At 44.0% G+C, this 22,970-nt stretch overlaps 3 protein-coding genes across 7 annotated transcripts in view; 1 reads left to right on the top strand and 2 right to left on the bottom strand.

Annotated features, from left to right (window-relative positions):
- Positions 1–3,533, bottom strand: part of LOC121605032 (E3 ubiquitin-protein ligase TRIM39-like) — a 5,285-nt gene extending 1,752 nt beyond the window's left edge. Inside the window, exons 1-4 of one of the 3 annotated variants that reach the window (XM_041934762.1) lie at positions 3,399–3,533; positions 1,819–2,634; positions 1,436–1,616; positions 1,242–1,279 (exon numbers count right to left, since the gene is read on the bottom strand). In XM_041934762.1, the coding sequence (XP_041790696.1) occupies positions 1,242–1,279; positions 1,436–1,616; positions 1,819–2,518 (919 nt within the window). In that variant the 5' untranslated portion in view covers positions 2,519–2,634; positions 3,399–3,533. Of the gene's footprint in view, positions 1–1,241; positions 1,280–1,435; positions 1,617–1,818 lie in introns of all 3 variants that reach the window. The other 2 variants (XM_041934761.1, XM_041934763.1) reach the window with 2 other exon arrangements.
- The window catches only part of apc2 (APC regulator of WNT signaling pathway 2), a 21,664-nt gene extending 5,388 nt beyond the window's left edge, over positions 1–16,276 (top strand). The window contains exons 7-13 of the mRNA XM_041934760.1: positions 6,858–6,956; positions 7,515–7,920; positions 8,063–8,161; positions 8,243–8,382; positions 8,704–8,898; positions 9,965–10,179; positions 10,726–16,276. Of these exons, the coding sequence (XP_041790694.1) occupies positions 6,858–6,956; positions 7,515–7,920; positions 8,063–8,161; positions 8,243–8,382; positions 8,704–8,898; positions 9,965–10,179; positions 10,726–16,276 (6,705 nt within the window). The remainder of the gene's footprint in view (positions 1–6,857; positions 6,957–7,514; positions 7,921–8,062; positions 8,162–8,242; positions 8,383–8,703; positions 8,899–9,964; positions 10,180–10,725) is intronic.
- On the bottom strand, positions 5,376–22,970 carry c4h19orf25 (chromosome 4 C19orf25 homolog). 3 transcript variants are annotated; one of them, XR_006006783.1, is made up of 4 exons: positions 22,821–22,970; positions 21,855–22,007; positions 20,279–20,805; positions 5,376–5,471 (listed from the first exon to the last, which is right to left on the bottom strand). XR_006006783.1 is itself a non-coding variant. In XM_041934765.1 (3 exons), the coding sequence occupies exons 2-3, from the start codon at positions 21,994–21,996 to the stop codon at positions 20,624–20,626; spliced, it is 324 nt and encodes a 107-aa protein (XP_041790699.1). In that variant the 5' UTR covers positions 21,997–22,007; positions 22,821–22,970; the 3' UTR covers positions 16,564–20,623. The 3 variants fall into 3 exon arrangements, 1 of the variants encoding a protein (XP_041790699.1); XR_006006782.1 differs by lacking the exon at positions 5,376–5,471 and adding an exon at positions 16,151–16,210; XM_041934765.1 differs by lacking the exon at positions 5,376–5,471 and having other exon boundaries at positions 16,564–20,805.

Genomic DNA, 22,970 nt, shown 5'->3' with positions numbered 1-22,970 from the left:
TAGCAGCTAGCTGTCACTTGAAGCAGCCATGCCCATAACTATGTGTATGTTTAAGCTAACCATAATTTAAATGAGTGAGTTATATAAAAATTCAGCCCATACAGTTATGAATGAGGAAATAAGTCATAGAGACCAACAACTCGGGTCTAAACGTGTGTGTTTCTGCTGTAAAGGTGGACTTTTAAAATGAAGGTCTATGGGGATTGACTTGCTTTTGGAGCCAGCATCAAGTGGCCATTTGAGGAACTGCAGGTTTTGGCACTTCACATTGGCTTTATTATCCAGCCCCAGAGGTCCCTTCTGGGTCTTAAGATATCTTGTTGTGTCAGACTTTTATCTCATGACCAAAATGGCTAAATAATATCGACATAGAACTTAAAGGATAACTTTCGTTTTTTACAACCTGGACCTTATTTGTAGCATTAAATACGACCATTTACTCCCCCAGACAACTTTGGTGGCATTTGGAGTCGTTTTGAAGAAATTAGCCCCAGAGGAGCGGCGCGTATATCCGTATAATGAGAGTACTCGGGGCATCCATGCACAGCCTCTATATAACGCATAATCTGCGGAAACTCGTTCATATTCCAATATTTTGTTATGATATGCTGGTGCTATTCCCCTCTGAGCCTGTGGTGGCATGTTATCAACATCCGGCCTCTCTAGGCAACTACCTCTGACACGGCTGACTCTGCGGCGGTCGGCTACGAATACGCAATAACGAACCATAGCTGTGCCAAACTACAGCTAAACTAGCCGACCGCCGGCTCAGAGGGGAATAGCACCAGCATATCAGAACAAAATATTGGAATATGAACGAGTTTCTGCAGATTATGCGTTTATAGAGGCTGCGCATGGATGCCCCGAGTACTCGCATTATACGGATATACGCGCCGCTCCTCTGGGGCTAATTTCTTCAAAACGACTCCAAATGCCACCAAAGTTGTCTGGGTGAGTAAATGGTCGTATTTAATGCTACAAATAAGGTCCAGGTTGTAAAAAACGAAAGTTATCCTTTAAATTGCTGTATTGGTTGAATAAAAGACCTAAAATCCACATTAGTAACCACAGAGACTCTGTTTTCATGCAGCATTCAGCCACAAACCCTCTGATCAGTGTGGTACTCAGTAAATGTTAAAACTCTATGCAGATGATACTGTAACATTTATTATAGACACAGAGAGATGAAATGTGGGAGAATCCATATATGTGAAGATATAAAAACTACTGTGTGAACTTACAGTTTCTCACTGACCACAAGTCTCCTCCTGGCTGATCCCTGCAAGAGCAGAAACAGCCACATCATCATACAGCTAAACATGAGACAACATATAACGTTCATATTTGACTGCAAATATCAAGTTTTCTGAAACAGCTGAAGCTTCTGGCTGAAGCAGAGCTGAGTGTTGCTCTGTCTTCCTGCACTTCGACTCACCTCATGTCATCTTTGTTAGAGTGTCTCAGAGTTAAGAGGCTGATCCCAGAGGACAGAGGTTCACAGGGACGAGTCTCTGGTGTCTTATTTTCTTCTTCTTCTTCTTGGTTTATCCTCTTGTCTTCTGCAGACACCACAGAGGAGTCATCACTCCACTCCTCGCCCTCAGATCTCTGCTCTGCTGTAGAGTTGGATAAAGATTAAAAAAAACTAGATTCTCACTTTTCATCTCGGTCTTTCTCACTTTTAATTTACTGAACATTTGCCCACAAAGATCTGGGCAGAGTCATCATGGTGCTTCATGCTGAAGCGTGAAGTTGTTCTAAGCAGGATGATCTGGTTTCAGTGATGTTGGATAAGTGTGATGTGTTTCTGCAGCCTACCTGCCTGTGATGCAGGAATCATCTCCTCACTTTGTTGTGTTTCAGAGAGACTTTCAGTTTTCTCCTCAGAGGCAGTTATGTCCACGTCACCGTCCTCCAGGTCATCCATCCCGCCTTTCATGTGGACTGTCTCCTCCTTCTGCTCTGAGAGGATTCCCCTGAAACCATCGTCCATTTGTTCCTCGCTAGTCTCTAAAAATGCCTTTTTAACATCCTGACGGTTTCCTGCTTTTTGAGAAGTCTTTTGGTCTCTTTTGAACAGACTCTTAAAGGGTTCATCAGTCCTTTCAGCTCTCAAGACTTTTATCTTGAAGGTGTTCGAGGAGTCTTCCTTCACAGAGTCTCTCTCCTTTGAGAGACCAATTCTGAAGACGTTAGAGAGGTCCTCTTTTAAATGATTGAAGTCCTCTTTGAGAGAGCTCAGACGGTTGATGGTTTTCTCTGTGGACTTCGTGTCTTTGTCCTTGGACGAGCTGATGCTGAAGACACTGGTCACTTCTTCTTTAAACTGGCTGAAGTCCTCTTTGAGGAGACTCAGTGGGCTCATGGTCCTTTTATCCCTCTGACTTGTCATGACGTCTTTCATCCTTTTGTCCTTTTGGTCTTCTGGGTTAGATTCATTCATCGTGTTGTCCTCTTGGAGACATATTTCAGGCTCTTTCTGGTCATTGTCCTCTGGAGGTTCCTCAGCGAGACTCATTATTTATCTTTTAATTTCGCTCTTTTGTTCTGTGAACTTTTCTTTTTCTTTTCTGTCTCAGAAGAGTTTTGGAGTTAATCTTTGTAAAGTTGTGTTTTGAAGCTCATCCTTCATGTCTTCAATGTGGAATCAAGCAGAATGAGTCACATGTCATGAACATACATTTACAAACGGTTTGTCAGGAAACAACATGTTCTCTTCTCTCAGTCTTCAGTTCTTTTGTTGCTCCTGTAACGACTTGTTTGAAATGTGTTGTTGCATCAGATAAAATGATTCAATAGTTATTAATAATAAGCAGGTATTTACAGAGATAAACGAGGTTGATGAGGTCAAACACTAAATATATTGTCTTTGGACTGTTTCACTTCAGTTTATGTCAAAGAGTGGAGGTTGTTGAGTTTCAGTCTGTTTCAGTCTTTTTGTGAAACACGTTTGGACTGAAGACAGAACACAGATAACAGTTATATAATAATGTGTCTGATGAGCTCTCATCTCTTCCTCCACCACTTTATATAAGCTAAATGATTTGGGCTCCAATGAGGGTCAGCATGTTAGTGCTGTCATTGTGAGCATGTTAGCATGTTGATGTTAGCATTTAGCCAAAAGCACCACCGTGTCAAAGTGTAGCCTCTGCTCTGTTTGATCAGTCGATCAGATGTAAAGTGAATCACATGAGACAGAGATGAGCAGAAAATACTCAAACTGGAGGAGCTGGAACTGTCAAATGTTTGATCAATGACTTAAATATTAGTCCGACAGATTAAATCTCAGGTCTAATGTCAGTGTTTGCCTCAGCTTGTTCTGTTTTTTTCAAAGTGAATCAGATAATCTGGTTTCAGTTGTTCACACAGATCAACGAGGACGTCTCACAGATACTTACAGCTGCTTCAGTCTTCATGTTCGCGTCTGATCCGTCCTTTGAAAACACGACAGAGTCACTAAAAACCAGAACCTGAGTTCAGCCTGAAGCTCGGAGCGTCGCGGCTTCAGCCTGTTTCTCTGTGTGAAAGACTCCACATTCCTTCATTCAGCTCAACATGTTTCTGGTTCGACCAGTTTGTCTCCATGTTTCACGGCTCATGTGATGATCGGCCGGTGTGCGCTGTAGTTTGGGTTGTTTCTGTCTGGGTGTTTCTGCTTTAAAGAGGTCCGGAGTGAATGCAGTATAATAATCAGAGTGTTGTTCCCATTAGTGTACAATCACCTGGATGTAAAGAACGTGTTCATTCAGACTGCAGCGCTGTGGGTTACGCTCATATCCTGGTTTTCAGAGAGAAAATGTGTCTCAGTTGTGGTTTCATAGCAGTTTGCAACAAATCCAACATCATCCAATTCAATATAACGATTTTTACTGTTGAGAGTTTTTCATTTCCAAGCTTGATGATGAACCTTCAGGCTCCAGTTTGAAGATAATTTGGTTAATGTTTGATTTAGGGTTTTTTTTTTTTCAGGGTTTGACTGATGAGGGACTTTATTAATAATAAATCATCTCAGCTGTGCTCGTTCATTATTTAGCAGACTGAACTCAATGTGACCTTTGACCTACAAAACCAGAATGAATCATGAAAAACAGCTTTTTACAAACAACTGAACTGAACTTTTTAATTTTAAAAGTCGTGTAATAATAAAAACATCTGTATTCATAACACATGACACTTTGCTCCGTTAGAAAAAGCTTTACAATAAAACAGTTCACTTAAAAAAACAAGAAAAATTCAAATGTGTTCCTTGAAAACCTAAATTTAAAAGAGAAAACAGAAAAAGGACGTTTTAATTCGATAAGATGAAGATATGAAGATCTTGATGATGCGACTGGAAAAGACTCAAAACAAAGAATCAAATTACACCAAACTAATTAATAACATGAAGGCAGGAAGCTGCTGAAATAACTCTGGAACATTTAGCTTCATATCCGACTGAGTGGAAGTATAGAAATGAGACAAACAGTGGATCCAGAATAGATCCCTGAGGTACTCCTACACACTGTTACCATAGATACAGATTACAGTGTCTCTAAAGAGACAGAACGTGAGATCTTTGATCGAGTTCCAAACATCTTAGTCAGGAAACTTTTGCTTGAGTAACGTTTTGAATGCAGGACTTTTTGTAATAGAGTATTTCTACACTGTAGTATTACTACTTTTACGTAAGATCTGAGTAGCAAAGTCACATCAATCACAAAACAAGATGATCAGAAACAAGATACAAAATAAATCCATAAATAAAGAATAGCAAGAATAAAATGAGTCTGAGACATTTTAACTTTAAACATACAGACAATAAAACTGCTGTGATTGATCAAACAACTAAAACAATGAATCAGTGAAGTTATCAACAGGACATTCATGAAGCATTTAAATGATTTCTCAAGATGAAACAGTGATTCTGATGTTCTGCTTTGAATCTTCTGCTTTAGTTTAGGTGTAGTTCAGGTTTGGACTGTTGGAACATGTTGACGACAGTGAGTATTTAGTTAAAGTTGTGGCTGTAAATATGAAATAACGACCCAGATTTAACTGGATTTGTCTGATGAGCTCAGCATGAAGGTTCAGCTTCAGCAGATCCTGAAACTCCTCCTCCTCCTCCTCGCTCTCCGTCTCAGCTCTGGCTCGTTACTATGCAGAGAATCCAGGTCTTTTCAGCCGTCTCAGAGCTGGGCTGTGATTGGCTGTTGCCAGGCTGCAGGGTTGGCACACAGCGAGTGCGTCTGAGATAAAGAGAGCGAGTGTCTTCGTCCTTTCTCTGCTCGACGTCCCTCTGAGAATAACAAGGACGCAGCAGAGACTCTGCAGAGACACATGTGGTCTCTGTCCCCTGGTCCTCATACAGATCCACGTACTGGTCTGTGCTCTTCAGGTTTCTGCTGCGTTTCCTCTCGCCGGCGTCCATTTTGTCGTCATGTGTGCGGCTGGTTGTGTTTAATGGAGGTTTGGATCAGAGCCACAGATTCAGTCTGTCAAACACACAAGAAGAAGAAAAATATTCAGGTTTCCTTTGTTAAACGCACGCACACACACACACACACACACACACACACACACACACACACACACACACACACACACACACACACACACACACACAGCCTCATTTGGATTCACAGACTGAAATCCTCAGAGAGTTGTATCAAAGCTTTCATCCCCCCTTTTATCCATCCCGTCACCATGGTAACGCCTCAGGGTGTGATGTGTGTGTCTGCAGACAAAGAGGAGGGCTGTGTGAGTGTGTGTGTGTGAGTGTGTGTGTGTGAGTGTGTGTGCGTGAGGATCAGCAGTGAAACAAACGTTTTCCAGACAGTTTCTGTGTTAAACTCTGGACATCAGCTGTGAGGAAACTCGTCTCTGACGTGTTGAACATTTCCATCAGATTTAAAGATTCAGACATAAAATCACGTCTGTGGTTTCAGTTCTTTCAGCATCAAAACAGAAGACGCTGAAACAAACAAATGAACGAAGGTCTCGCCAGATAAACAAATAAAACATGAAGAGATTTCAAAATAAAACGACACACGAGACAAACAGATGAAAACGAATAATAGAAAACAGAAACATACAGAAGAAAAGAAAAAGAAGAAGAAGAGCAACAAACATGATTCATAAAGGAGCCGACGTCTGCAGAGAGAAGCCGGATTCAGTCGTCTGTGTCTTAAATAATAATAACTGTGACTTTAAAACTCATTTATTCTTTATACAACATTGATTCTAAAACTGTTGCTTAGCAACAAGAATCAGTTTATCACTGCAGGTGTAAATCAAATATAGCAAAAAGCAAATCAGGACAAAGTTATTGAAGGAAATCTGTATTTATAGTCCAGTGAGACACGTCCCCTCGCTGCCGCGGTCTGAAAACACGAAGGAGACGAAATAATAAGAGAGCAAAGATTAACAGGCGATCATTAATCGATTAATGATCAATTAACTGTCAGCAGGAGGGTTAAAGACTAAGAGACTAAAAAGTCTCTCTTGCTGTCCATCTCTCTCTCTGTCAGCTCTCTTTCTGTCCATCTGTCTGTCTCTCTCTGTCCATCTGTCTGTCTCTCTCTCTGTCTCTGTCCGTCTCTCTCTCTGTCTCTGTCCATCTCTCTTTCTGTCCATCTGTCTGTCTCTGTCTGTCCAAAGTACTGTGTCAGTGTTCTGTCAGATCTGCTCTAACACAGGAGATATTACAACAAAATATCACAGTATAAATAACATATATAATATATTATGTTTAACATGTGAGGCGGTATTTGTACTTCTGATGTAACTGGATCATCACTGACACGCAGACACTCACACTCCACCTCACCCTCTTCTTCCTCTTCCTCTGTGTGTGTGTGTGTGTGTGTGTGTCCATGCAGCTGTCCGGAGCTGAGAAGCCCCCTGCTGGAGAACCGGAGAACAGCCAGTCATCAGCCGCTGCAGCGGGAACAGAAGCTTCTGCAGACGGAGGCAGCAAGGTGACACTTCACTGCAGCAGCAGAGTTAATGAAGGGTTAAAACACCTCGTCTGTCTGGAACAATTTAACGTTTTCTGCCTCTGCAGCATAAAGTGACCGGACACTAGTTCTTAAATGTCAAGTATTCAAGTATTCACTCAAGTCAAAGTAATAATACCACACAGTATCAAAATACATCCTATTTATAGTGCCTAAAGTAAAAGTACTCATTACGTAAAATGTCTCAAATCAAAATAACATATTACTGGATTCTAATTATTGATGGCTTCATGTGTTCATCACTTTAATGTCGCAGCTGGTAACGTGGAGCTCACTTAATGACTGCAGAGTATTTTAATAATGATCAATCATTTATTAGTCTGTTATATTTTGTTTTAATAATCTGAATTTGGCGAGGAAGTTATCAGATAAATGTTGTCAAGTACAGGTACAACATTTTCCTTTGAGATGTAGTGATGTAGCATAAAATGGAAATATTCAATTGAAGTACAAGTACCTCAAAATTGTGCTGAAGTCCAGTACTTGTGTAAGGTTACTCTGAACCCCCCCTCCCTTCAGGTGGAGATGGTATTCTGGCTGCTCTCCATGCTTGCTAACAGAGATAAGGAGGAGATGTCTCGGACTCTGCTGGCTCTGTCCAGCTCTCAGGACAGCTGCATCGCCATGAGAAAGTCTGGCTGCGTCCCCCTGCTAGTCCAGATCCTGCACGAAGCACCGGGGGGCAACAGTGGACCTGGGGAAACTGCAACGGGCAGCACGGCAACAGGCTGCAGCCGTGAGGCCAAATCCAGAGCCAGCGCTGCCCTCCACAACATCATCTACTCCCAGCAGGACGAGGGCCAGGCCCGCCGCGAGATGAGGGTGCTGCACATGCTGGAGCAGATCCGGACCTACTGTGACAGCGGCTGGGACTGGATCGAGAGTCACGCAGGGACACCTTCACCCGGAGGAACCAAAACCACTGGTGAGTAAAGCTCCCTCTAAAGCCCAAAGAACCCAAAACCATTTGTGATGTCATTCACCAGTCTGTCCAGACTTAGACTGATCGATGACCCCAGTACATTTGTTTTCTTATGCAGATTTATTGTTAATCATCTTCTCTACAGACATCCCTGAACCTGTGGACCCTCAGATCTGTCAGGCCATGTGTGCCATCATGAAGCTTTCCTTTGAAGAGGAGTACAGACGTGCCATGAACGAATTAGGTTCGTGAAACACCGACAAGTCTTTTTGTTTCTCTCAACATCAGTGACACATTCTGTTAAGAGTTCGGTGTTTTCTTCCAGGCGGCCTGCAGGTAGTGGCTGATCTGATCCACCTGGACCAGGACATGTACGGCATGCAGAACGACCCCATCAACATGGCCCTGCGCCGCTACGCCGGGATGGCGTTGACGAACCTCACCTTCGGGGACGTCGTCAACAAGGTACAGAGGAGCATGACGCTGTGGTGGTTTCAACAGATCTGCATGGATCAGTGGTGCCGAATGTTTGGCAGCTGGAGTGAGGACACAAAGTGTAGCAGATGAGACTGATCCCACTCGTGGAAATTAATATAGCAGCAAATCAAATGTGACTGTTGCCATGTTTTACCAGTTAGACTCTATGTGGTTTATGCACTGGCCACATTTTCCAGACAAGAGAGACCTGATGGTCATTTTGCAGATGTGACCTTTGTGATAGCAGCTCTGGCAGCTGATTGCTGCATCGAGGTCTGTTTGTTTGACCTGCACCTCGTCCTCCTTCAGGCCACTCTGTGCTCAAAGAAGAGCTGCCTTCAGGCTCTGGTGGCCCAGCTGGCCTCAGACAGCGAGGAGCTTCACCAGGTGGTCTCCAGCATCCTGAGGAATCTGTCCTGGAGGGCCGACATCAGCAGCAAGAGAGTCCTCCGAGACATCGGCTGCGTGTCCGCACTGATGACTTGTGCCCTGCAGGCCACGAAGGTAACGGAAAACAAACCAACCCACACAGAGGAGAAACAAGAACAGTAGAAAAACTGCTTTATTTTGGGAGGTGATGCTCAGAATCTGAATATCTTGTCTAAGTGAAATAATAGTGGCTGGTTGTTTGAAACATTTAATATTTCTTTCATTCCTTCATATTTTTCTTCTTTGGTTGTTTAGTTTATCCTGAAGAATTCCACAACATGCTTTAAGTAACAGTTCTGACAGTTTGGGAAATATGTTGATTTATTTTCTTGTGAGAGTTAAATGTTCAGACTGATACCAAGCTCATATAAAGCTGCAGCTGAAGCCAGTTAGCTTATCTTAGACAGCTAGTCTGGCTCTGTCCTAAAGTAACAAAATCCACCTACCAGCACCTCTAAAGCTCACTACAACAAACTATTTCTTGGCTCCGAGCAGTTGCCAGGCAACCAGCAGACACTCCAGGAAGTTATTGGTCCCAGCCAAGAAGTGTCCAGTGCGTAACGCCCCAAAAAACATTTTTACACTCTTTTTTTGTATGAATTTAACAAGATACAACGTCAGTGAGCAGCCTAGCTGTTGGCTAGGAAATCTTTATGCTAAGCTAAGCTAACCAGCTACTGGTTTTAGCTGGTATATTTATCATGTAGGCATGAGTGAAATTAATCTGAACATGAAACTCACAAGAAAGAAAAGAATGATTTAATTTTCTTAGTTCCAGGCAGCAATAACTTAATTATAATTAATTTCTGTATGATATAAATATAAATTAGCAGATTTTTCTGAACTTGCTTGAATTGGTTAATCCCTTTATGTTCACTGCGATGGATCACACAACAGATTTAAAGTGTTCACTGTGTGAAAATGAATGGGAATCCGATGGATGGCTGGAACAGTAGAAGAAACACGTTTTTGTAAAACGGTTAGTAAAGATGTAAAATATACAAACATCCTCAACAAAAACCTGATGGTTAAAGCTGTGAGTCTTCTCTTTCTCTGTCCTGTTCAGCCTTCTTTCTCAACAGTTTTCAGTGTAATTCATGTATTGGGTTTGTAAAACTGTTTTGTTTCACTGGTTTTCCAGGAGTCGACCTTGAAGAGTCTTCTGAGCGCTCTGTGGAATCTGTCTGCTCACAGCATCGACAACAAGGTGGCGATCTGTTCGGTGGACGGAGCTCTGGGCTTCCTGGTCAGCACACTGACGTACCGCTGTCAGACCAACTCGCTCGCCATCATCGAGAGCGGTGGAGGGATACTTCGAAACGTGTCGAGTCTGGTCGCCACAAGAGAAGACTACAGGTAGGTTTCTGAGACTCAAACGCTGACTGTCACACCAGTAATAATAAAGTCCATTTACCATCCTTCTTTAGTGGGAATTTTCATTCTTGTACATTTTTGACAAAACATCCCAACTCAAGGGCCACATGCTAGCTTTTTCTGGAGCTTTCAGCCACATCTTCATTAGCACATCGTGTTTACTCAGTTGTCATGGAGAGAGATGCCTCAGTTGGAATCTTAAGGTTATGTGATGACAACTGAGGAAACCTGAGATGCGATCAAACTCAAACTTAAATTATCACATGGAAATAAAATTGACTTTAGTTACTTATTCTTTGCAAATATTAATCTAGTCATTATTGCAAGTTGATTTTTCTAACATAATGAAATGAATGGAAACCAATAGATCTTTGATAGGATGGAAAAACATTAAAAAACCAACTACATGCTTTAGAAAATGGCGAGGAATGAGGAAAAGAAAAACTGATTTGTAATAAAATGGGCTCAAACATGTAAGACCACTGGTTCAGCACATTTCCTGAAAAGTCTCGCTTTGTTTCTTCACAGGCAAATCCTCAGGGACCACAACTGCCTCCACACTCTCCTGCAGCACCTGCGCTCCCACAGCCTGACCATAGTGAGCAACGCCTGCGGGACTCTCTGGAACCTTTCTGCACGAAGTCCAAAGGACCAGGAGCTGCTGTGGGACCTCGGGGCAGTTAGCATGTTGCGCAACCTTATTCACTCCAAGCACAAGATGATAGCCATGGGCAGTGCCGCAGCTTTAAGGAACCTCCTCACCAATCGACCCCTGAAATATAAGGATGCTGCAGTTGTATCGCCTGGCTCCTGCATGCCCTCACTCTACATGCGGAAACAGAAGGCTCTGGAGGCGGAGCTGGACGCCAAGCACCTAGCAGAGACTTTTGATACCCTTGAGAAACAGAGCCCCAAGCACTTGACCCTCAACAAGCCGCTGCGGCACATTGAGAGTCTGGCAAAGGATTATGCATCTGATTCTGGTTGTTTTGATGATGACGAGGCCCCAAATGTCTCCAGTAGCCTGGACACTGGGAGCTTCTCTATGCTGTCCATGTTCCTTACCAACTCTAACTTCCTGCAAAACCAGCCACGCAAGAGGGACAGTGAGCCTGAGAGAGACGTGGACCCACCTCAGATGGTTGAGAAGAGACATGCAACTCCTGATGATGTGGTGTCCGCTGCTGCAGAGAAGCTTGCAAAAAAGATCACCAACACAGTTGCCAAGATTGACAGGTTAGTGGAGGACATTACCATGCACACATCCTCAGAGGACAGCTTTAGCCTCAGCTCTGAGGACCACCTGGCAGACTGGCCTTACGGACTAGATGAACTCAATGAAGCTCGGGCAAAATCATGCTCCCCATGCCGTCTCTCTGATACAAGCAGCTTGGCCCACAGAGAACGCCTCAGTAGAGCCCACGCCCTGTTGCGCCTCAAAACTGCCCATACAAGTGTATCGACAGACAGCCTAAACAGCGGAAGCACCAGTGATGGCTACTGCGGCAGCAAAGACCAGATGCGACCTGCTCCAAGAGCTCTAATGATGCAACAACGACCCAACCAACTTGATCTCAAGGTGGCTCATCAAGATTACCTAAATGTAGCACCTTCTGCCCTGAATGAGACTAACCAGCAAGACATTCCTGAGAGAGACTCAGTGGACAACAAAGATGTGAAAGCTCAAGAGTTCAGCAGCACAGATGCAGAAAAGAACCAGGATCAACCTGTACAAACACCTGTCAGTGCATCCACTAAAGTCTCCTCTGATGTCAGCATGACTTCAATTAAACTGTCTCCTTCTTATCAACAGGTCCCACTCATTCAGAGTGTGACCAAATTTGGTGTAGCAAAGACAGCCATCAGTGTTCAGGCTGCCCAAGCAATGAGAAGGCAAGCATGGGTACCTACTGTGATGACTGGGGGGAGTATTACAAAATTTTCTCCAATGTCATCCACCAGAAGCCCAACCATTGGGACGATGGAGACAGTCCAGAAATACTCAGTGGAGAACACCCCGATTTGCTTTTCCCGCTGCAGTTCACTTTCCTCCCTCTCTTCTGGTGACGGAGCGCTGGACGGGCAAAGTGAAAATGAGCTTGAGAGTGACTCCTCGTTAGAAATAATTGAGGTGGAGGATGAACAAGTGGTGAAGAGAGCTGAAGAGGATGAAACCTTGGAGGATCTGAGTGACAGTCAGCTGCTAATGACTGACTCAAAAACCTTCCCCAGCAAAGAGACAGATCCCATCGAGATCTCCTGTCCTGCCAAAAGGGAAAAAGTGTTCCTTAGAGGAGCTTCACCAGCCATACTCGAAGACAGATCTCCATCCAGTTCATCTGAAAACTACATACACGAGACACCCCTGGTAATGAGTCGCTGTAGTTCAGTTAGTTCACTCGGCAGCTTTGAGTCTCCCTCTATTGCCAGCTCAATCCAAAGTGATCCTTGCAGTGAGATGATTGACGGAACAATAAGCCCAAGTGATCTTCCTGACAGCCCAGGGCAAACCATGCCTCCTAGTCGAAGTAAAACTCCATGTTGTGTTGAGTCAAATGGACCAGAAACACAAGCCACAGGAATAGCAGGCCAGTGGGAAAGCAGCCTGCGAAAGTTCATGGAGATCGCAGACCCCAAGGAGAGGTTTAACCTTCCTCCTGACCTGGACACCATGATCTACTTCACAGTGGAAAAGCCCACTGAGAACTTCTCCTGTGCTTCAAGTTTAAGTGCTCTGCCTCTTCACGAACACTATATACAAAAAGATGTGGAGCTGAAATTGACGCCCCTACTTCAGCAAAATGACAAACATCTTCCTTTCCCGGGTGAGGATGAGCAAGGATATGACCATGGGGAGAGGTATAGTGAGGGCAACTCGGACGACGACATAGAAATCTTAAAGGAATGCATCAACTCAGCAATGCCCTCCAAGTTCAGAAAAGTAAGACCTTCCCTGATGACCACGATCCCTCCTCATATTCTTAGTTCCCAGGTCCGAAAACCAATACATCTCCCAGTGTACATGATGCTCCCAAATGGCAAAACGCAAATGTGTCCTGGGAGGAGAATCGTCATCCCACAAAAGGACTTAAAATTTGATGAATCGTCCTTTACTGATTCTGCTGAAGGCACACCAGTCAACTTCTCCAGCACGACATCGCTAAGTGATGAAACACTTCAGTATCCAGTGAAGGAGAGAGGGGCTAAAGATTGCACAGCTAAAGGTATGAACAAACAGGAATTGCTGGATGATGAGGCAAAGAGGATTGAAGATTTGAGGATATTCTCACACTTCCACAAACCCAACAGGATGAACTACCCACCTGAGATACAAATGAACCGAACAACCAAACATGTCATTCCCACTCAGAGGGTGCTCATGCAAAGCAAAGAGGTAGCCGATAGAGTGGCAAGCCAAAGAAATCGTGATCAGTCACCTAACCAACAAAAGAAGAGGCAAGGTCAAGGTCCTGTCAGGAAACTGGAACTGCCTGTCATAAAGCAAAACACAGAAGGTAACCTTAATGTAACATCACAAAAAGGAAACACAATCCTTCGACAAATGGCACACTCTTCAGAGGACAGTAACGGCTTCTATGATGATGAAAATGAAAAAGATGAAGCACTGAAACGAACGACTAGAAAACAGATCAGGGAAGCAAGTAAAAATACTCTCTCCCAGAGCATGACAAATATTGGCAGGATTGATAATTCCCAAGCTAAGTCCAGAGGGTTTCACAGGATAAAACAAAATCTGATAAAGGATGAATCCCTGGGATGTTACTCACTCAGCTCCTCTCTCAGTTCACTGAGTGATGCTGAGTTTGAGGATCATAAATCAAAAGCCCAGCAAATATGGTACAAAAACAGACACAACAAAACACTGAATATGTTGCAACAAACGAAGCCGATGACCATTCACAGCCAATACGAAGAACCAAGCTCACCAAGCTCTGTCAGCATGGATTCGGAGGATGACCTCCTCCAGAAATGCATAACATCTGCCATGCCCAAGCAGAGAAAGAAGCTTGCTGCCAGGAAGAAGAAAGCAGAAAATGCTCAAAAACAAAAACAAAAGGCCTCTGATGGGTGGAACATGGATGAGGAAATGGATAGTGATGATACAGCATGGGATAAAGATTCAGACCTCAATAGTGTTGAATGGAGAGCCATACAAGAAGGTGCTAATTGTGTTGTCACTGGGCTGCAGGCATCAAAGTCTCAAGAGCCATCCTCTGAAGAGACTGAATCAGTCCTGTCCTTCATGTCAACATCCAGCTTTACACCCAAAGAAAGGAAGTTTGCTAAAGACAAAAAGGCAAATAAACCTCTTGACTTCGCTCAGCGCAAGCCAGTTCCAAACTTACCAGTGGTTTTCAGAGGCAGGACAGTGATCTATACACCGAAAAAAGAGACAGCTCCATCACAAAGACCTCCTCCCAGAAAAGTACCAACCAAGACAGATGCCCCAAAGAACCCAAACCTTGCTCAACACAGATCAAAGAGCCTTCACCGATTAGGCCACCCCCAGGACACTGAACTGTCTTTGCCAAAGAGGAGCTCTACTCCACCTCCAAGGATACCAAAAAGTTCATCCTCTGGATCATCGCAAAGCTCTACACCATCCAAACAGTCACAGAAGAAGATAACATCCCCAACTCAGACAAATAAAACCATTCAGAAAAAGAACGCATCACCAACTAGTAGCCCACCAGCTAGTAGTCCCCCAGAAAGAAAGGGACGCTCTCCTATCGTGAATCAAAATGAAAAATCCCCACCACCTAAAACTCAGAAGTCACCCGTTCGAATCCCTTTTATGCAAACTTCAGTCAGACCCAGACCTCTGTCACCTCTGGTGACAAACCAAACCAGCAGACAAAACAATCCAGTCAATGGGAAGAGGGTGACACCCGCCAATCGATTTGAACTGGTCAGGATGACTTCTGTCCACTCAAGCGGTGGTGAGTCTGATCGCAATGGATTTTTGAGACAGCTGACTTTCATTAAGGAGTCAAAGACTGTGCTGAGACGTGATGGTTCTGCACGCAACATGCCTGGATCTCAGAATGGATCCCCCCGCAGAGCAGTTCCTGGAGCTTCAGCTGTCTTCCTTTGCTCATCACGCTGTCAGGAACTTAAGGCAGCTGTGCAAACCCAAAGAAGGGTGCAAGTTAAAGGGCCAGGACAAGCACAGCAAGTCCAGAGGCCAGACCGTGGCCTTCAGAAGCAGACTACAACCCTCTCTAGAGCGACCTCAAGTGAAAGGGACCTGTCTGCAAGACGCCCAGGCAGGAGAACTAGCTCTGAAAGCCCCTGCAGGGTGGCTCAGCAAAGAGGGCCTGGCAGAGTGTCTGGAGCCAGGCAGCAACAAGACAAAGACACCTTTAAACGTCACGCCTCATCACCAAGCATAAACATACTGAGCCGAGTAACCAGCCGTTCTTCCCTCCGCTCTTCATCATCTGATTCAAGTGGAAGAGCAAAGAGCGAGGATGACACAAAGAAAAAAGGGCAGAGGTCTGCATCTCGGCTACATGACAGAGTCACTTGGAGGAGGATCAGGGATGAAGATGTACCTCAGATCTTGAAAAGCACTCTGCCAGCCAATGCGTTACCTCTGGTGCCTTCACCTGATGGGGAAAAGCCAAAGCCACCAGCTCTTCCAGGAAAACTGCCAACCATTCTACTTGCATCTCGCAAGACAAGTGACGCAACAGTCCAGACAGAAGACTTTTCAAACAAGACCAACTCAAGCACCTCTCCATCAGTTGAAACAGCTCCAGTGATCTCAGAGGAAGTGGCTCGACTAGCACTGCTCAGAAAGATTAGTGCCACCTCTGGGAGTAACATCCAGGATGGAGATTCAGATGGCTCCCTGAGGAGCCACAGCACCATCTCCACGGGAACGTCAGACAGCCACATGGGCGGAGTTGTCCATTTCCGCCAAGGATCCCCCAGCAAGGCCGCCCGCATCACTCCGTTTAATTACATCCCAAGCCCCATGGCCTGCTGCCTACAAGACACACAAAACCAAGCAGCCACAATCAATGAGAAGTCAGGGGGGAAAAGTGAGTCGTAGGACATTTAGTGGACAACACGGGCGACATGGATGACTCTACTGTGTTCCTGTATGAAACTCAGCACTCAGGTGGACAGACTAGGAGTGTGCTGATCCTTTTACCTCGGGTACTGACCCTTTACTTTCCCCTTTCACTACATTCAAGTTATCTTCTCTGAACACTTGATCGCAGCTTCCATCTACCATTTGTACAGGGTTGGATGTATGCATTGAGTCAGGTCTGACATGACCATTAATAACTTTTAGAGATGCACTTCAGAGAAAAATTCACTCCAAACAGAAGAGCATCATTTTGTACTTTTTTTTGTATTTGTAGAATATTCATTGCCTGGTAGAAATGTAGTAAAAACAAAAGACAATGAACTTGATTTCAGCACATAAATCACCATCGGTCTCCTGGACAGAATCGATAAAAGAACAATATTATGCAAACTTCTGAAGGATAGCTCAGCTGGACTTTTACCTGAAAAGGTACAAACTGTGGCGGACTGTTGACAGACTCTCACAAAGGACACAAACACACTGACATGTAAATTCTTTTTTTTTTTACATACAGAACATCAACGCTTTGGGACTTTGCCTCACCACTCAACTGACTATGATACACTGTTAGCCTTTCCTGTTACATATGTGGAGCCCAGTGGGGTTGGGGGCACATGTCTGATGCATTAGTTCTTCAGTTTAATAGTGCAATTACCTTTATTCCATTTGTCTTTGTTGTTTCGACACTCTAGCTGTAGGCGTCTGGATAACATTACATTCTTGGCCTGAGATATGCGGAGATACTTTCTAGCTGTTTCACGGCTGCTCAACACAATATGGTGATATCCATGACAGACTTTGTGTATTACAGGTTAGAAATAAAAACTTAACCTGTTCGAAACTTAATCCAAACCAAAAATTTTGTAACAGATAAAAATCAAGTTAAACTCGATTCTGTACATTTTAAGGGCACAGAGTGTGAGGGAACTGATTAACTTAAGGGTTTAGAATTAGATATGAATAAAATCAAGGTATTTAATTATACTCATGCAAAACTATTAAAATTCAGTATTTCCATAAATCCTGCTCAGTGATTTGGAGCGTTGCCTTCAATGGGCCAATGCAAGTACAAATACTGTATTATAGCATCGTTATCTCAGTATACACGGTATTGTAGATTTAAATATATAATCTCCCACAGTAGATATCTTCATATAACCCAATCCTACTTTGCTTAATTAATTCGAGGTTGTGATTTATCCCAGATTTTCACCCCGACACCACTGGACTCCTGTTCCATCACTGCTGTGGAAATACCACAGCAAATACCATCAGCTGATTCAGAATAACTTCACACTGTACTCTTTGTCTTAATCAGTATTGTAAATAACTTGCAGACATACAAATCTTCAAAGCTTCCTGGTGGGCTCCCTGACAGCATGCTAATATACTCACTGAGTGTACACACACTCGTTAACATTGGACACAGTGGTAAAATACTGTACTTTCTGAAGCCCGACAAGAGCTTTACTAGCCACCTGTATTGAAGTGCCGCAGAGACCTATAATGCTATAAACTGTCAGCGTAGATGAACAAAGCCTCCGTTAATCGAATGTGATGACATTATTCTTGTGTTTGCTACTAGATTCAGACACTGTTTGCTGTCGAGTATTTCCTGTCAAGAAACAAACATTCAACAGCGGTTGGCCTTCGAGTCGATGGACGCGTGTCCTTACAGAACTCATCCACTGGAAGTCTTTATAATAACGTGTTAATATCTGCTTAACTGTGTTGCTGTAAAAGTAGTGATAGGTCGAGAAGAAGTCGAATATAAAGACGATGAATATTCTCTGTAGTTGTACCATCACTCCTCCGTGTGTGCTCAGAGGCGGCAGAGGGCTGGATGGAATAACAATAATCTACCTGACGGGGCTGTTTATTCATACGGACAAACTTCTGCATTTACTGTCACCCTAACGTATTTCCAAAGCATGTTTTGAGTGTGAATGAAGCCCAAGTAGCTTTTGAATGCAAACCTTTCAAATCCCAGTGACCATTATGAAATATAAAAGTGATGCACTGACGTCTGCTGGACCTTTTCAGTATCAAACACTTGCCTGTTGTTGTATGAGGTTTTTAAATGTGGGTCGATAAGAGTTTGAGCTTGTGAAGTTCTGTTTCACAGTGTGTGTGTCACCTTTTGCTGAAACCCTTCATGAGAAATTCTAGTAAAAGTGAAGTCTTCATAAAAATTCTGCACTTTCTATGAAAAGTGTGGCGACACAAAGAGAAAACTGCATTCATGAGCATCCAAGTCCAGATTTAAAACAGAAAACTGACAAACGGGACTGAGCTTTATCGCAAATTCATTCACATTTTGGATTCTGCACGATGAGTAAACTGTTTACATTATGAGTGACTTTAACATGAAGGTGAAGGTGATGAGTCCATTCGCTGTCTTGCGTCACGACAGTCCTGTAAACTGTGCATTAACAGGTACACCACATGCACACCTGCTGTGGATTACAGGACCGGCGTGACTCCAGGCGTCTTTGTGGCTCTCATCACTCTCATCACTCTCTCTGGACTCGCTGAGCTGAGCTCTTGTTTCATCTGTCTCTACCAGACGAGGTGTGACGCCGCAGAAATCGACTGGAAGAGTGGATGATGAGTAGATGTTCACCACTTTTTACAAATATTATTCTACAGTCGCAGGATTTGAAATTCCTTCTGATCATTTCACACAAACTCTTTTGTCCCTCATTTGAACCCATACCTGTCAGCTTGAGTAGTGGATTTAGAATATATTTCAGTTGAGCGTTTGATACTGAAAAGACAGATTTTGGGTGGAAAGACATCACTTCCACAGCCCCTATGAGTAAAATCAGGATGAAAAGACAAACAGGGAATTTGGTTCCGTGTTTAAAAGCCATCAGAAAGTCCTGGAAGTTTGTCCGCCATCGCTGTCGGCGGCCTTGTTCACGCCTGGCGGGCATTTTAGACGACTTCAAGCTAAAGCACACGAGTTGTAAGTCACGTAGCTTATGTTCTGCACATCCTCCGCTTCACAAACTTAATATTTAACTGTAGTTCAAATGAATCTGAACGTGTGACCGAGTCAGTTCTCAGATAATCAGATAATCGATTGGACGACTCTGAGGAGGAGGAAACCTTCAGGTTCGATGGACGAGTCATCAGAGGATGTCCTGTGAGGTCCCCGCCTTCTGAGCGTGAACAAGGCCACAGAGACGTACGGTGCCATGTGAAATAGGCAAAGCAGCAGAGGTGTGTCATAATAAATGTTTCCATCCAATAAAAAGTGACGTGTTTCATTAAACCACTGTGTCGGCTTTGCTTCCTACAGACGCGGCAGCGTGACAGGAAACGCGACGTGAGCAGTTTGTCGCTTTTTATTTGTTTTGTGATTCACTGACACAATAAAAGGTTGTTCAGACTGAACAGGAAGCGAGTTTTACAGACGACGCTATAAAATCAAGTATAATGGCAAATCTATCAACGGTTCAATGGGATGAGGGTTACATCCCACAACAGCTGGTTCTAGTTTTAACAGAAACAGGATCAATGAGATCACTTCTGTCCCATCAGCTTGATTTCATGATCTCAGACTGCTGAAGCCTCATATTAACTCTGATCTTTAATGTCCAGTATGAACAGAGCCGATCCTTTACGCCTCCAGTAAAAATGCAACACCGCGTGTTGGCCAGCAGATGTCGCCGTCTTGACTGCATCAGATAATGGAAAGAGATTGTCAGCAAAGCGAAGTTTCCCCACAGGAGGAGAGTGTTTTAACACGAGCTGGGATCTTTAGGATTTGACTTCACGTTCAGTCTGAACACAAACATCATAACACGACTTAGATCTGATGAGCATAAAGGGCAGAAATGGCTGATAAATCATTAGAATCACATCCTTTGTCAGGTAAAACTATCAACGGCCGTTCTTTACAACTTCTCAAACAGGAGAATTTGTTTTCTTTCCCTTAATTGAGAACAAACGTACCAGTCTGGAGTTTCAGTTATTGGTGTCGGGGAACGTTTACCATCACTTTGTCACTCAGGCTGAAGTTTTGTATATTAATGATGTAAAGGAAACCACTGAATCAATCAAGCCGTCAGCCTCACTTCACTGTCCTCTTTCAGCTGTATTCAGTCACTGCTGATACAAACCCAACATCTCCTGCAGATACAGGTCAAAGGTCAGAGGACAGAAGCACCACCGGTGTCTGGCTCAAAGGCACTTTGGCGGTTTTGATCCGAGTCAGTCAGTGAAGTGTCAGCTGAACCATCAGGCCGTCTGCACCGAGAACGTCCCCGACAGGAAAGTCTGTGACAGAGCGGTGAAGAGTCAGAGTGCTTGACCTTTGACCTCCGCCACGTCCTTCTCCAGCTGCTCCCCCGCAACTCGCAGCTCCTCCCTCTGCCACAGCAGCCGACCTCGAACCTCCTGCAGCCGCTCGTTCAGCTCCAGATACTGACGACACTGCTGGAACCTCAACTCGACGTCACTGTCCGAAGGCCGGGACAAGTCTGAGGGGGGAACAGGAGAGACAGACAGTAAACTGCAGGGGAGACAGACGGTAAACTACAGGAGAGACAGATGGTAAACTGCAGGGGAGACAGACGGTAAACTACAGGAGAGACAGATGGTAAACTACAGGAGAGACAGATGGTAAACTGCAGGAGAGACAGACGGTAAACTGCAGGGGAGACAGACGGTAAACGACAGGAGAGACAGACGGTAAACTGCAGGAGAGACAGATGGTAAACTACAGGAGAGACAGATGGTAAACTGCAGGGGAGACAGCCAGGAAACTACAGGAGAGACAGTCTGTAAACTACAGGAGAGACAGACGGTAAACGACAGGGGAGACAGACGGTAAACGACAGGAGAGACAGACGGTAAACTGCAGGAGAGACAGATGGTAAACTACAGGAGAGACAGACGGTAAACGACAGGAGAGACAGCCTGTAAACTACAGGACAGACAGACGGTAAACTGCAGGGGAGACAGACGGTAAACTACAGGACAGACAGCCAGGAAACTACAGGACAGACAGACGGTAAACTACAGGAGAGACAGTCTGTAAACTAGACATCGCTGTCGTTAACCGACTGGTTCTCCTGATTTTAATATTCTTGTGTTTTGTTACAGCTGTTTTGCACTGACTGCGGTGCTGCAGTGAACAGTCTGAATATCAGACCATAACTAACGTAACATGAATGTCCTCTTTTTGTCTCACAGACCAGACGGACATCTCTCTGAACAAGAGGTTTACTTCACCAATACAGAAAATAACAAAGACTAACACTGATGTATAAAACTACACTGAGCTTTGGCAGTTTAATGTGTTCAAGAGAGTAAATGACAACAAGCTGGACGATGGCGTCCAGTAATTCTGATCAAATGAGATTTGCAGTGATCATATTCTGAAGGCCACCGCGCTCCAGCTGGAGACCTGCACGAGGTTTTTAGCTCACGTCTGCTGAACATTGTAATTATTTACTGAGTTACTACATTTGAAAGTACTGAAGGGTTTGAATGACTCCACCGACTCTGCAGGTCTGTGTGGATTCACCTTGTCCAGTCTGCTCCAGGATGCTGAAGACCGGGTCGTTGGGAGCAGCTTTGTTGATGTCCTCCAGGATCTGGTCCACGCTGGGGGGGTCAGGACGGCTGGGCAGAACCATCCGCTTCTTACTTTTAGAACCAATATTCATCGTGCTGACCTCTTCACCGCATCATCAGGTGTAGTCAGCATTTAGGAATGAGGGGAAATGACACATTTGATCATTTATCTGTCAAAATAACCACGAATGTGAAAACAGCAGCTGCAGATTCAGGCTGTTCCTCCAGGTTTGTCATGATAAAGTTGATTAACTGACCCAGACTTCCCTGTCCACCACTGATCACTGATCAACAGTGATAATAAAGGTTATTTAAAGACAGTTCAAATCAAATTAAGCTCATTTACGTCGACTCTTTATTTATAACGTCTTCACTGTGTAGAGCAGCCTACAGTCCTACATAAGAAGGTGTCTGACACGTTCCCCAGACCTCTGTTAAATTATACATTCAATTAAGAAACACTTCAATCATTATATTGTGTCGGTGAACGTGTTTAGATAATAACTTTGACAAAGAACTAAAATACGTTTCCGAACTGCTACATCTTATTCTTTGGGTGCCTCTTGTAAATAAAGATTCAACTTATAGAACATCAGCTTAGTCATTTATCGTCAGTCATCCGTTTCTCTCAGTTACCGTCCAGCACAGCCTGCCGAGGACAGCAGTGCTAACTAGCGAGCTAGCTAGATAAATCGATCTGGACGTGCAAATCTGTTGCAGCCCGATGAAACATTTCTAAGCCGAATTTAACAAAAAGGCTTTAAGATTCTAGAAACAGTTTCGATAGAGACATAAGACAGAGTTATATTTGTCCATTAGCAGTTGTACTTTGACTATAAAAACCGTTACAGGGAATTCGGCACTTAGTTTAGCACTAGCCAGACAGAACTGGCCACAGCTGCTCGTCAGTGCTTACCAGTAAAAAAGACTGCAGGTGAGTCTCAGCACTTCTCCAGACTCTGTCCTGCACCTGAGGCCGGACAGCAGGACGCTAACTGACCGAACACGGCTGAAAATACAGAAAGTGGTTAGCAAGCACGACCCAAAGCTGCTGGATGGACGTAAC

Source organism: Chelmon rostratus, chromosome 4, assembly GCF_017976325.1.
Source record: "Chelmon rostratus isolate fCheRos1 chromosome 4, fCheRos1.pri, whole genome shotgun sequence".
NCBI lineage: Eukaryota > Metazoa > Chordata > Actinopteri > Chaetodontiformes > Chaetodontidae > Chelmon > Chelmon rostratus.
This window is presented reverse-complemented; position numbering and strand designations above follow the sequence as displayed.

Bases quoted from the DNA above. Each gene is read 5' to 3' on its own strand.
- c4h19orf25 (XM_041934765.1), bottom strand. From the start codon at position 21,996: ATGAATATTGGTTCTAAAAGTAAGAAGCGGATGGTTCTGCCCAGCCGT. The intron at 20,806-21,854 runs GTGAATCCACAC...TTCCCCCCTCAG, and splicing joins CCTGGAGCAGACTGGACAAG to ACTTGTCCCGGCCTTCGGAC.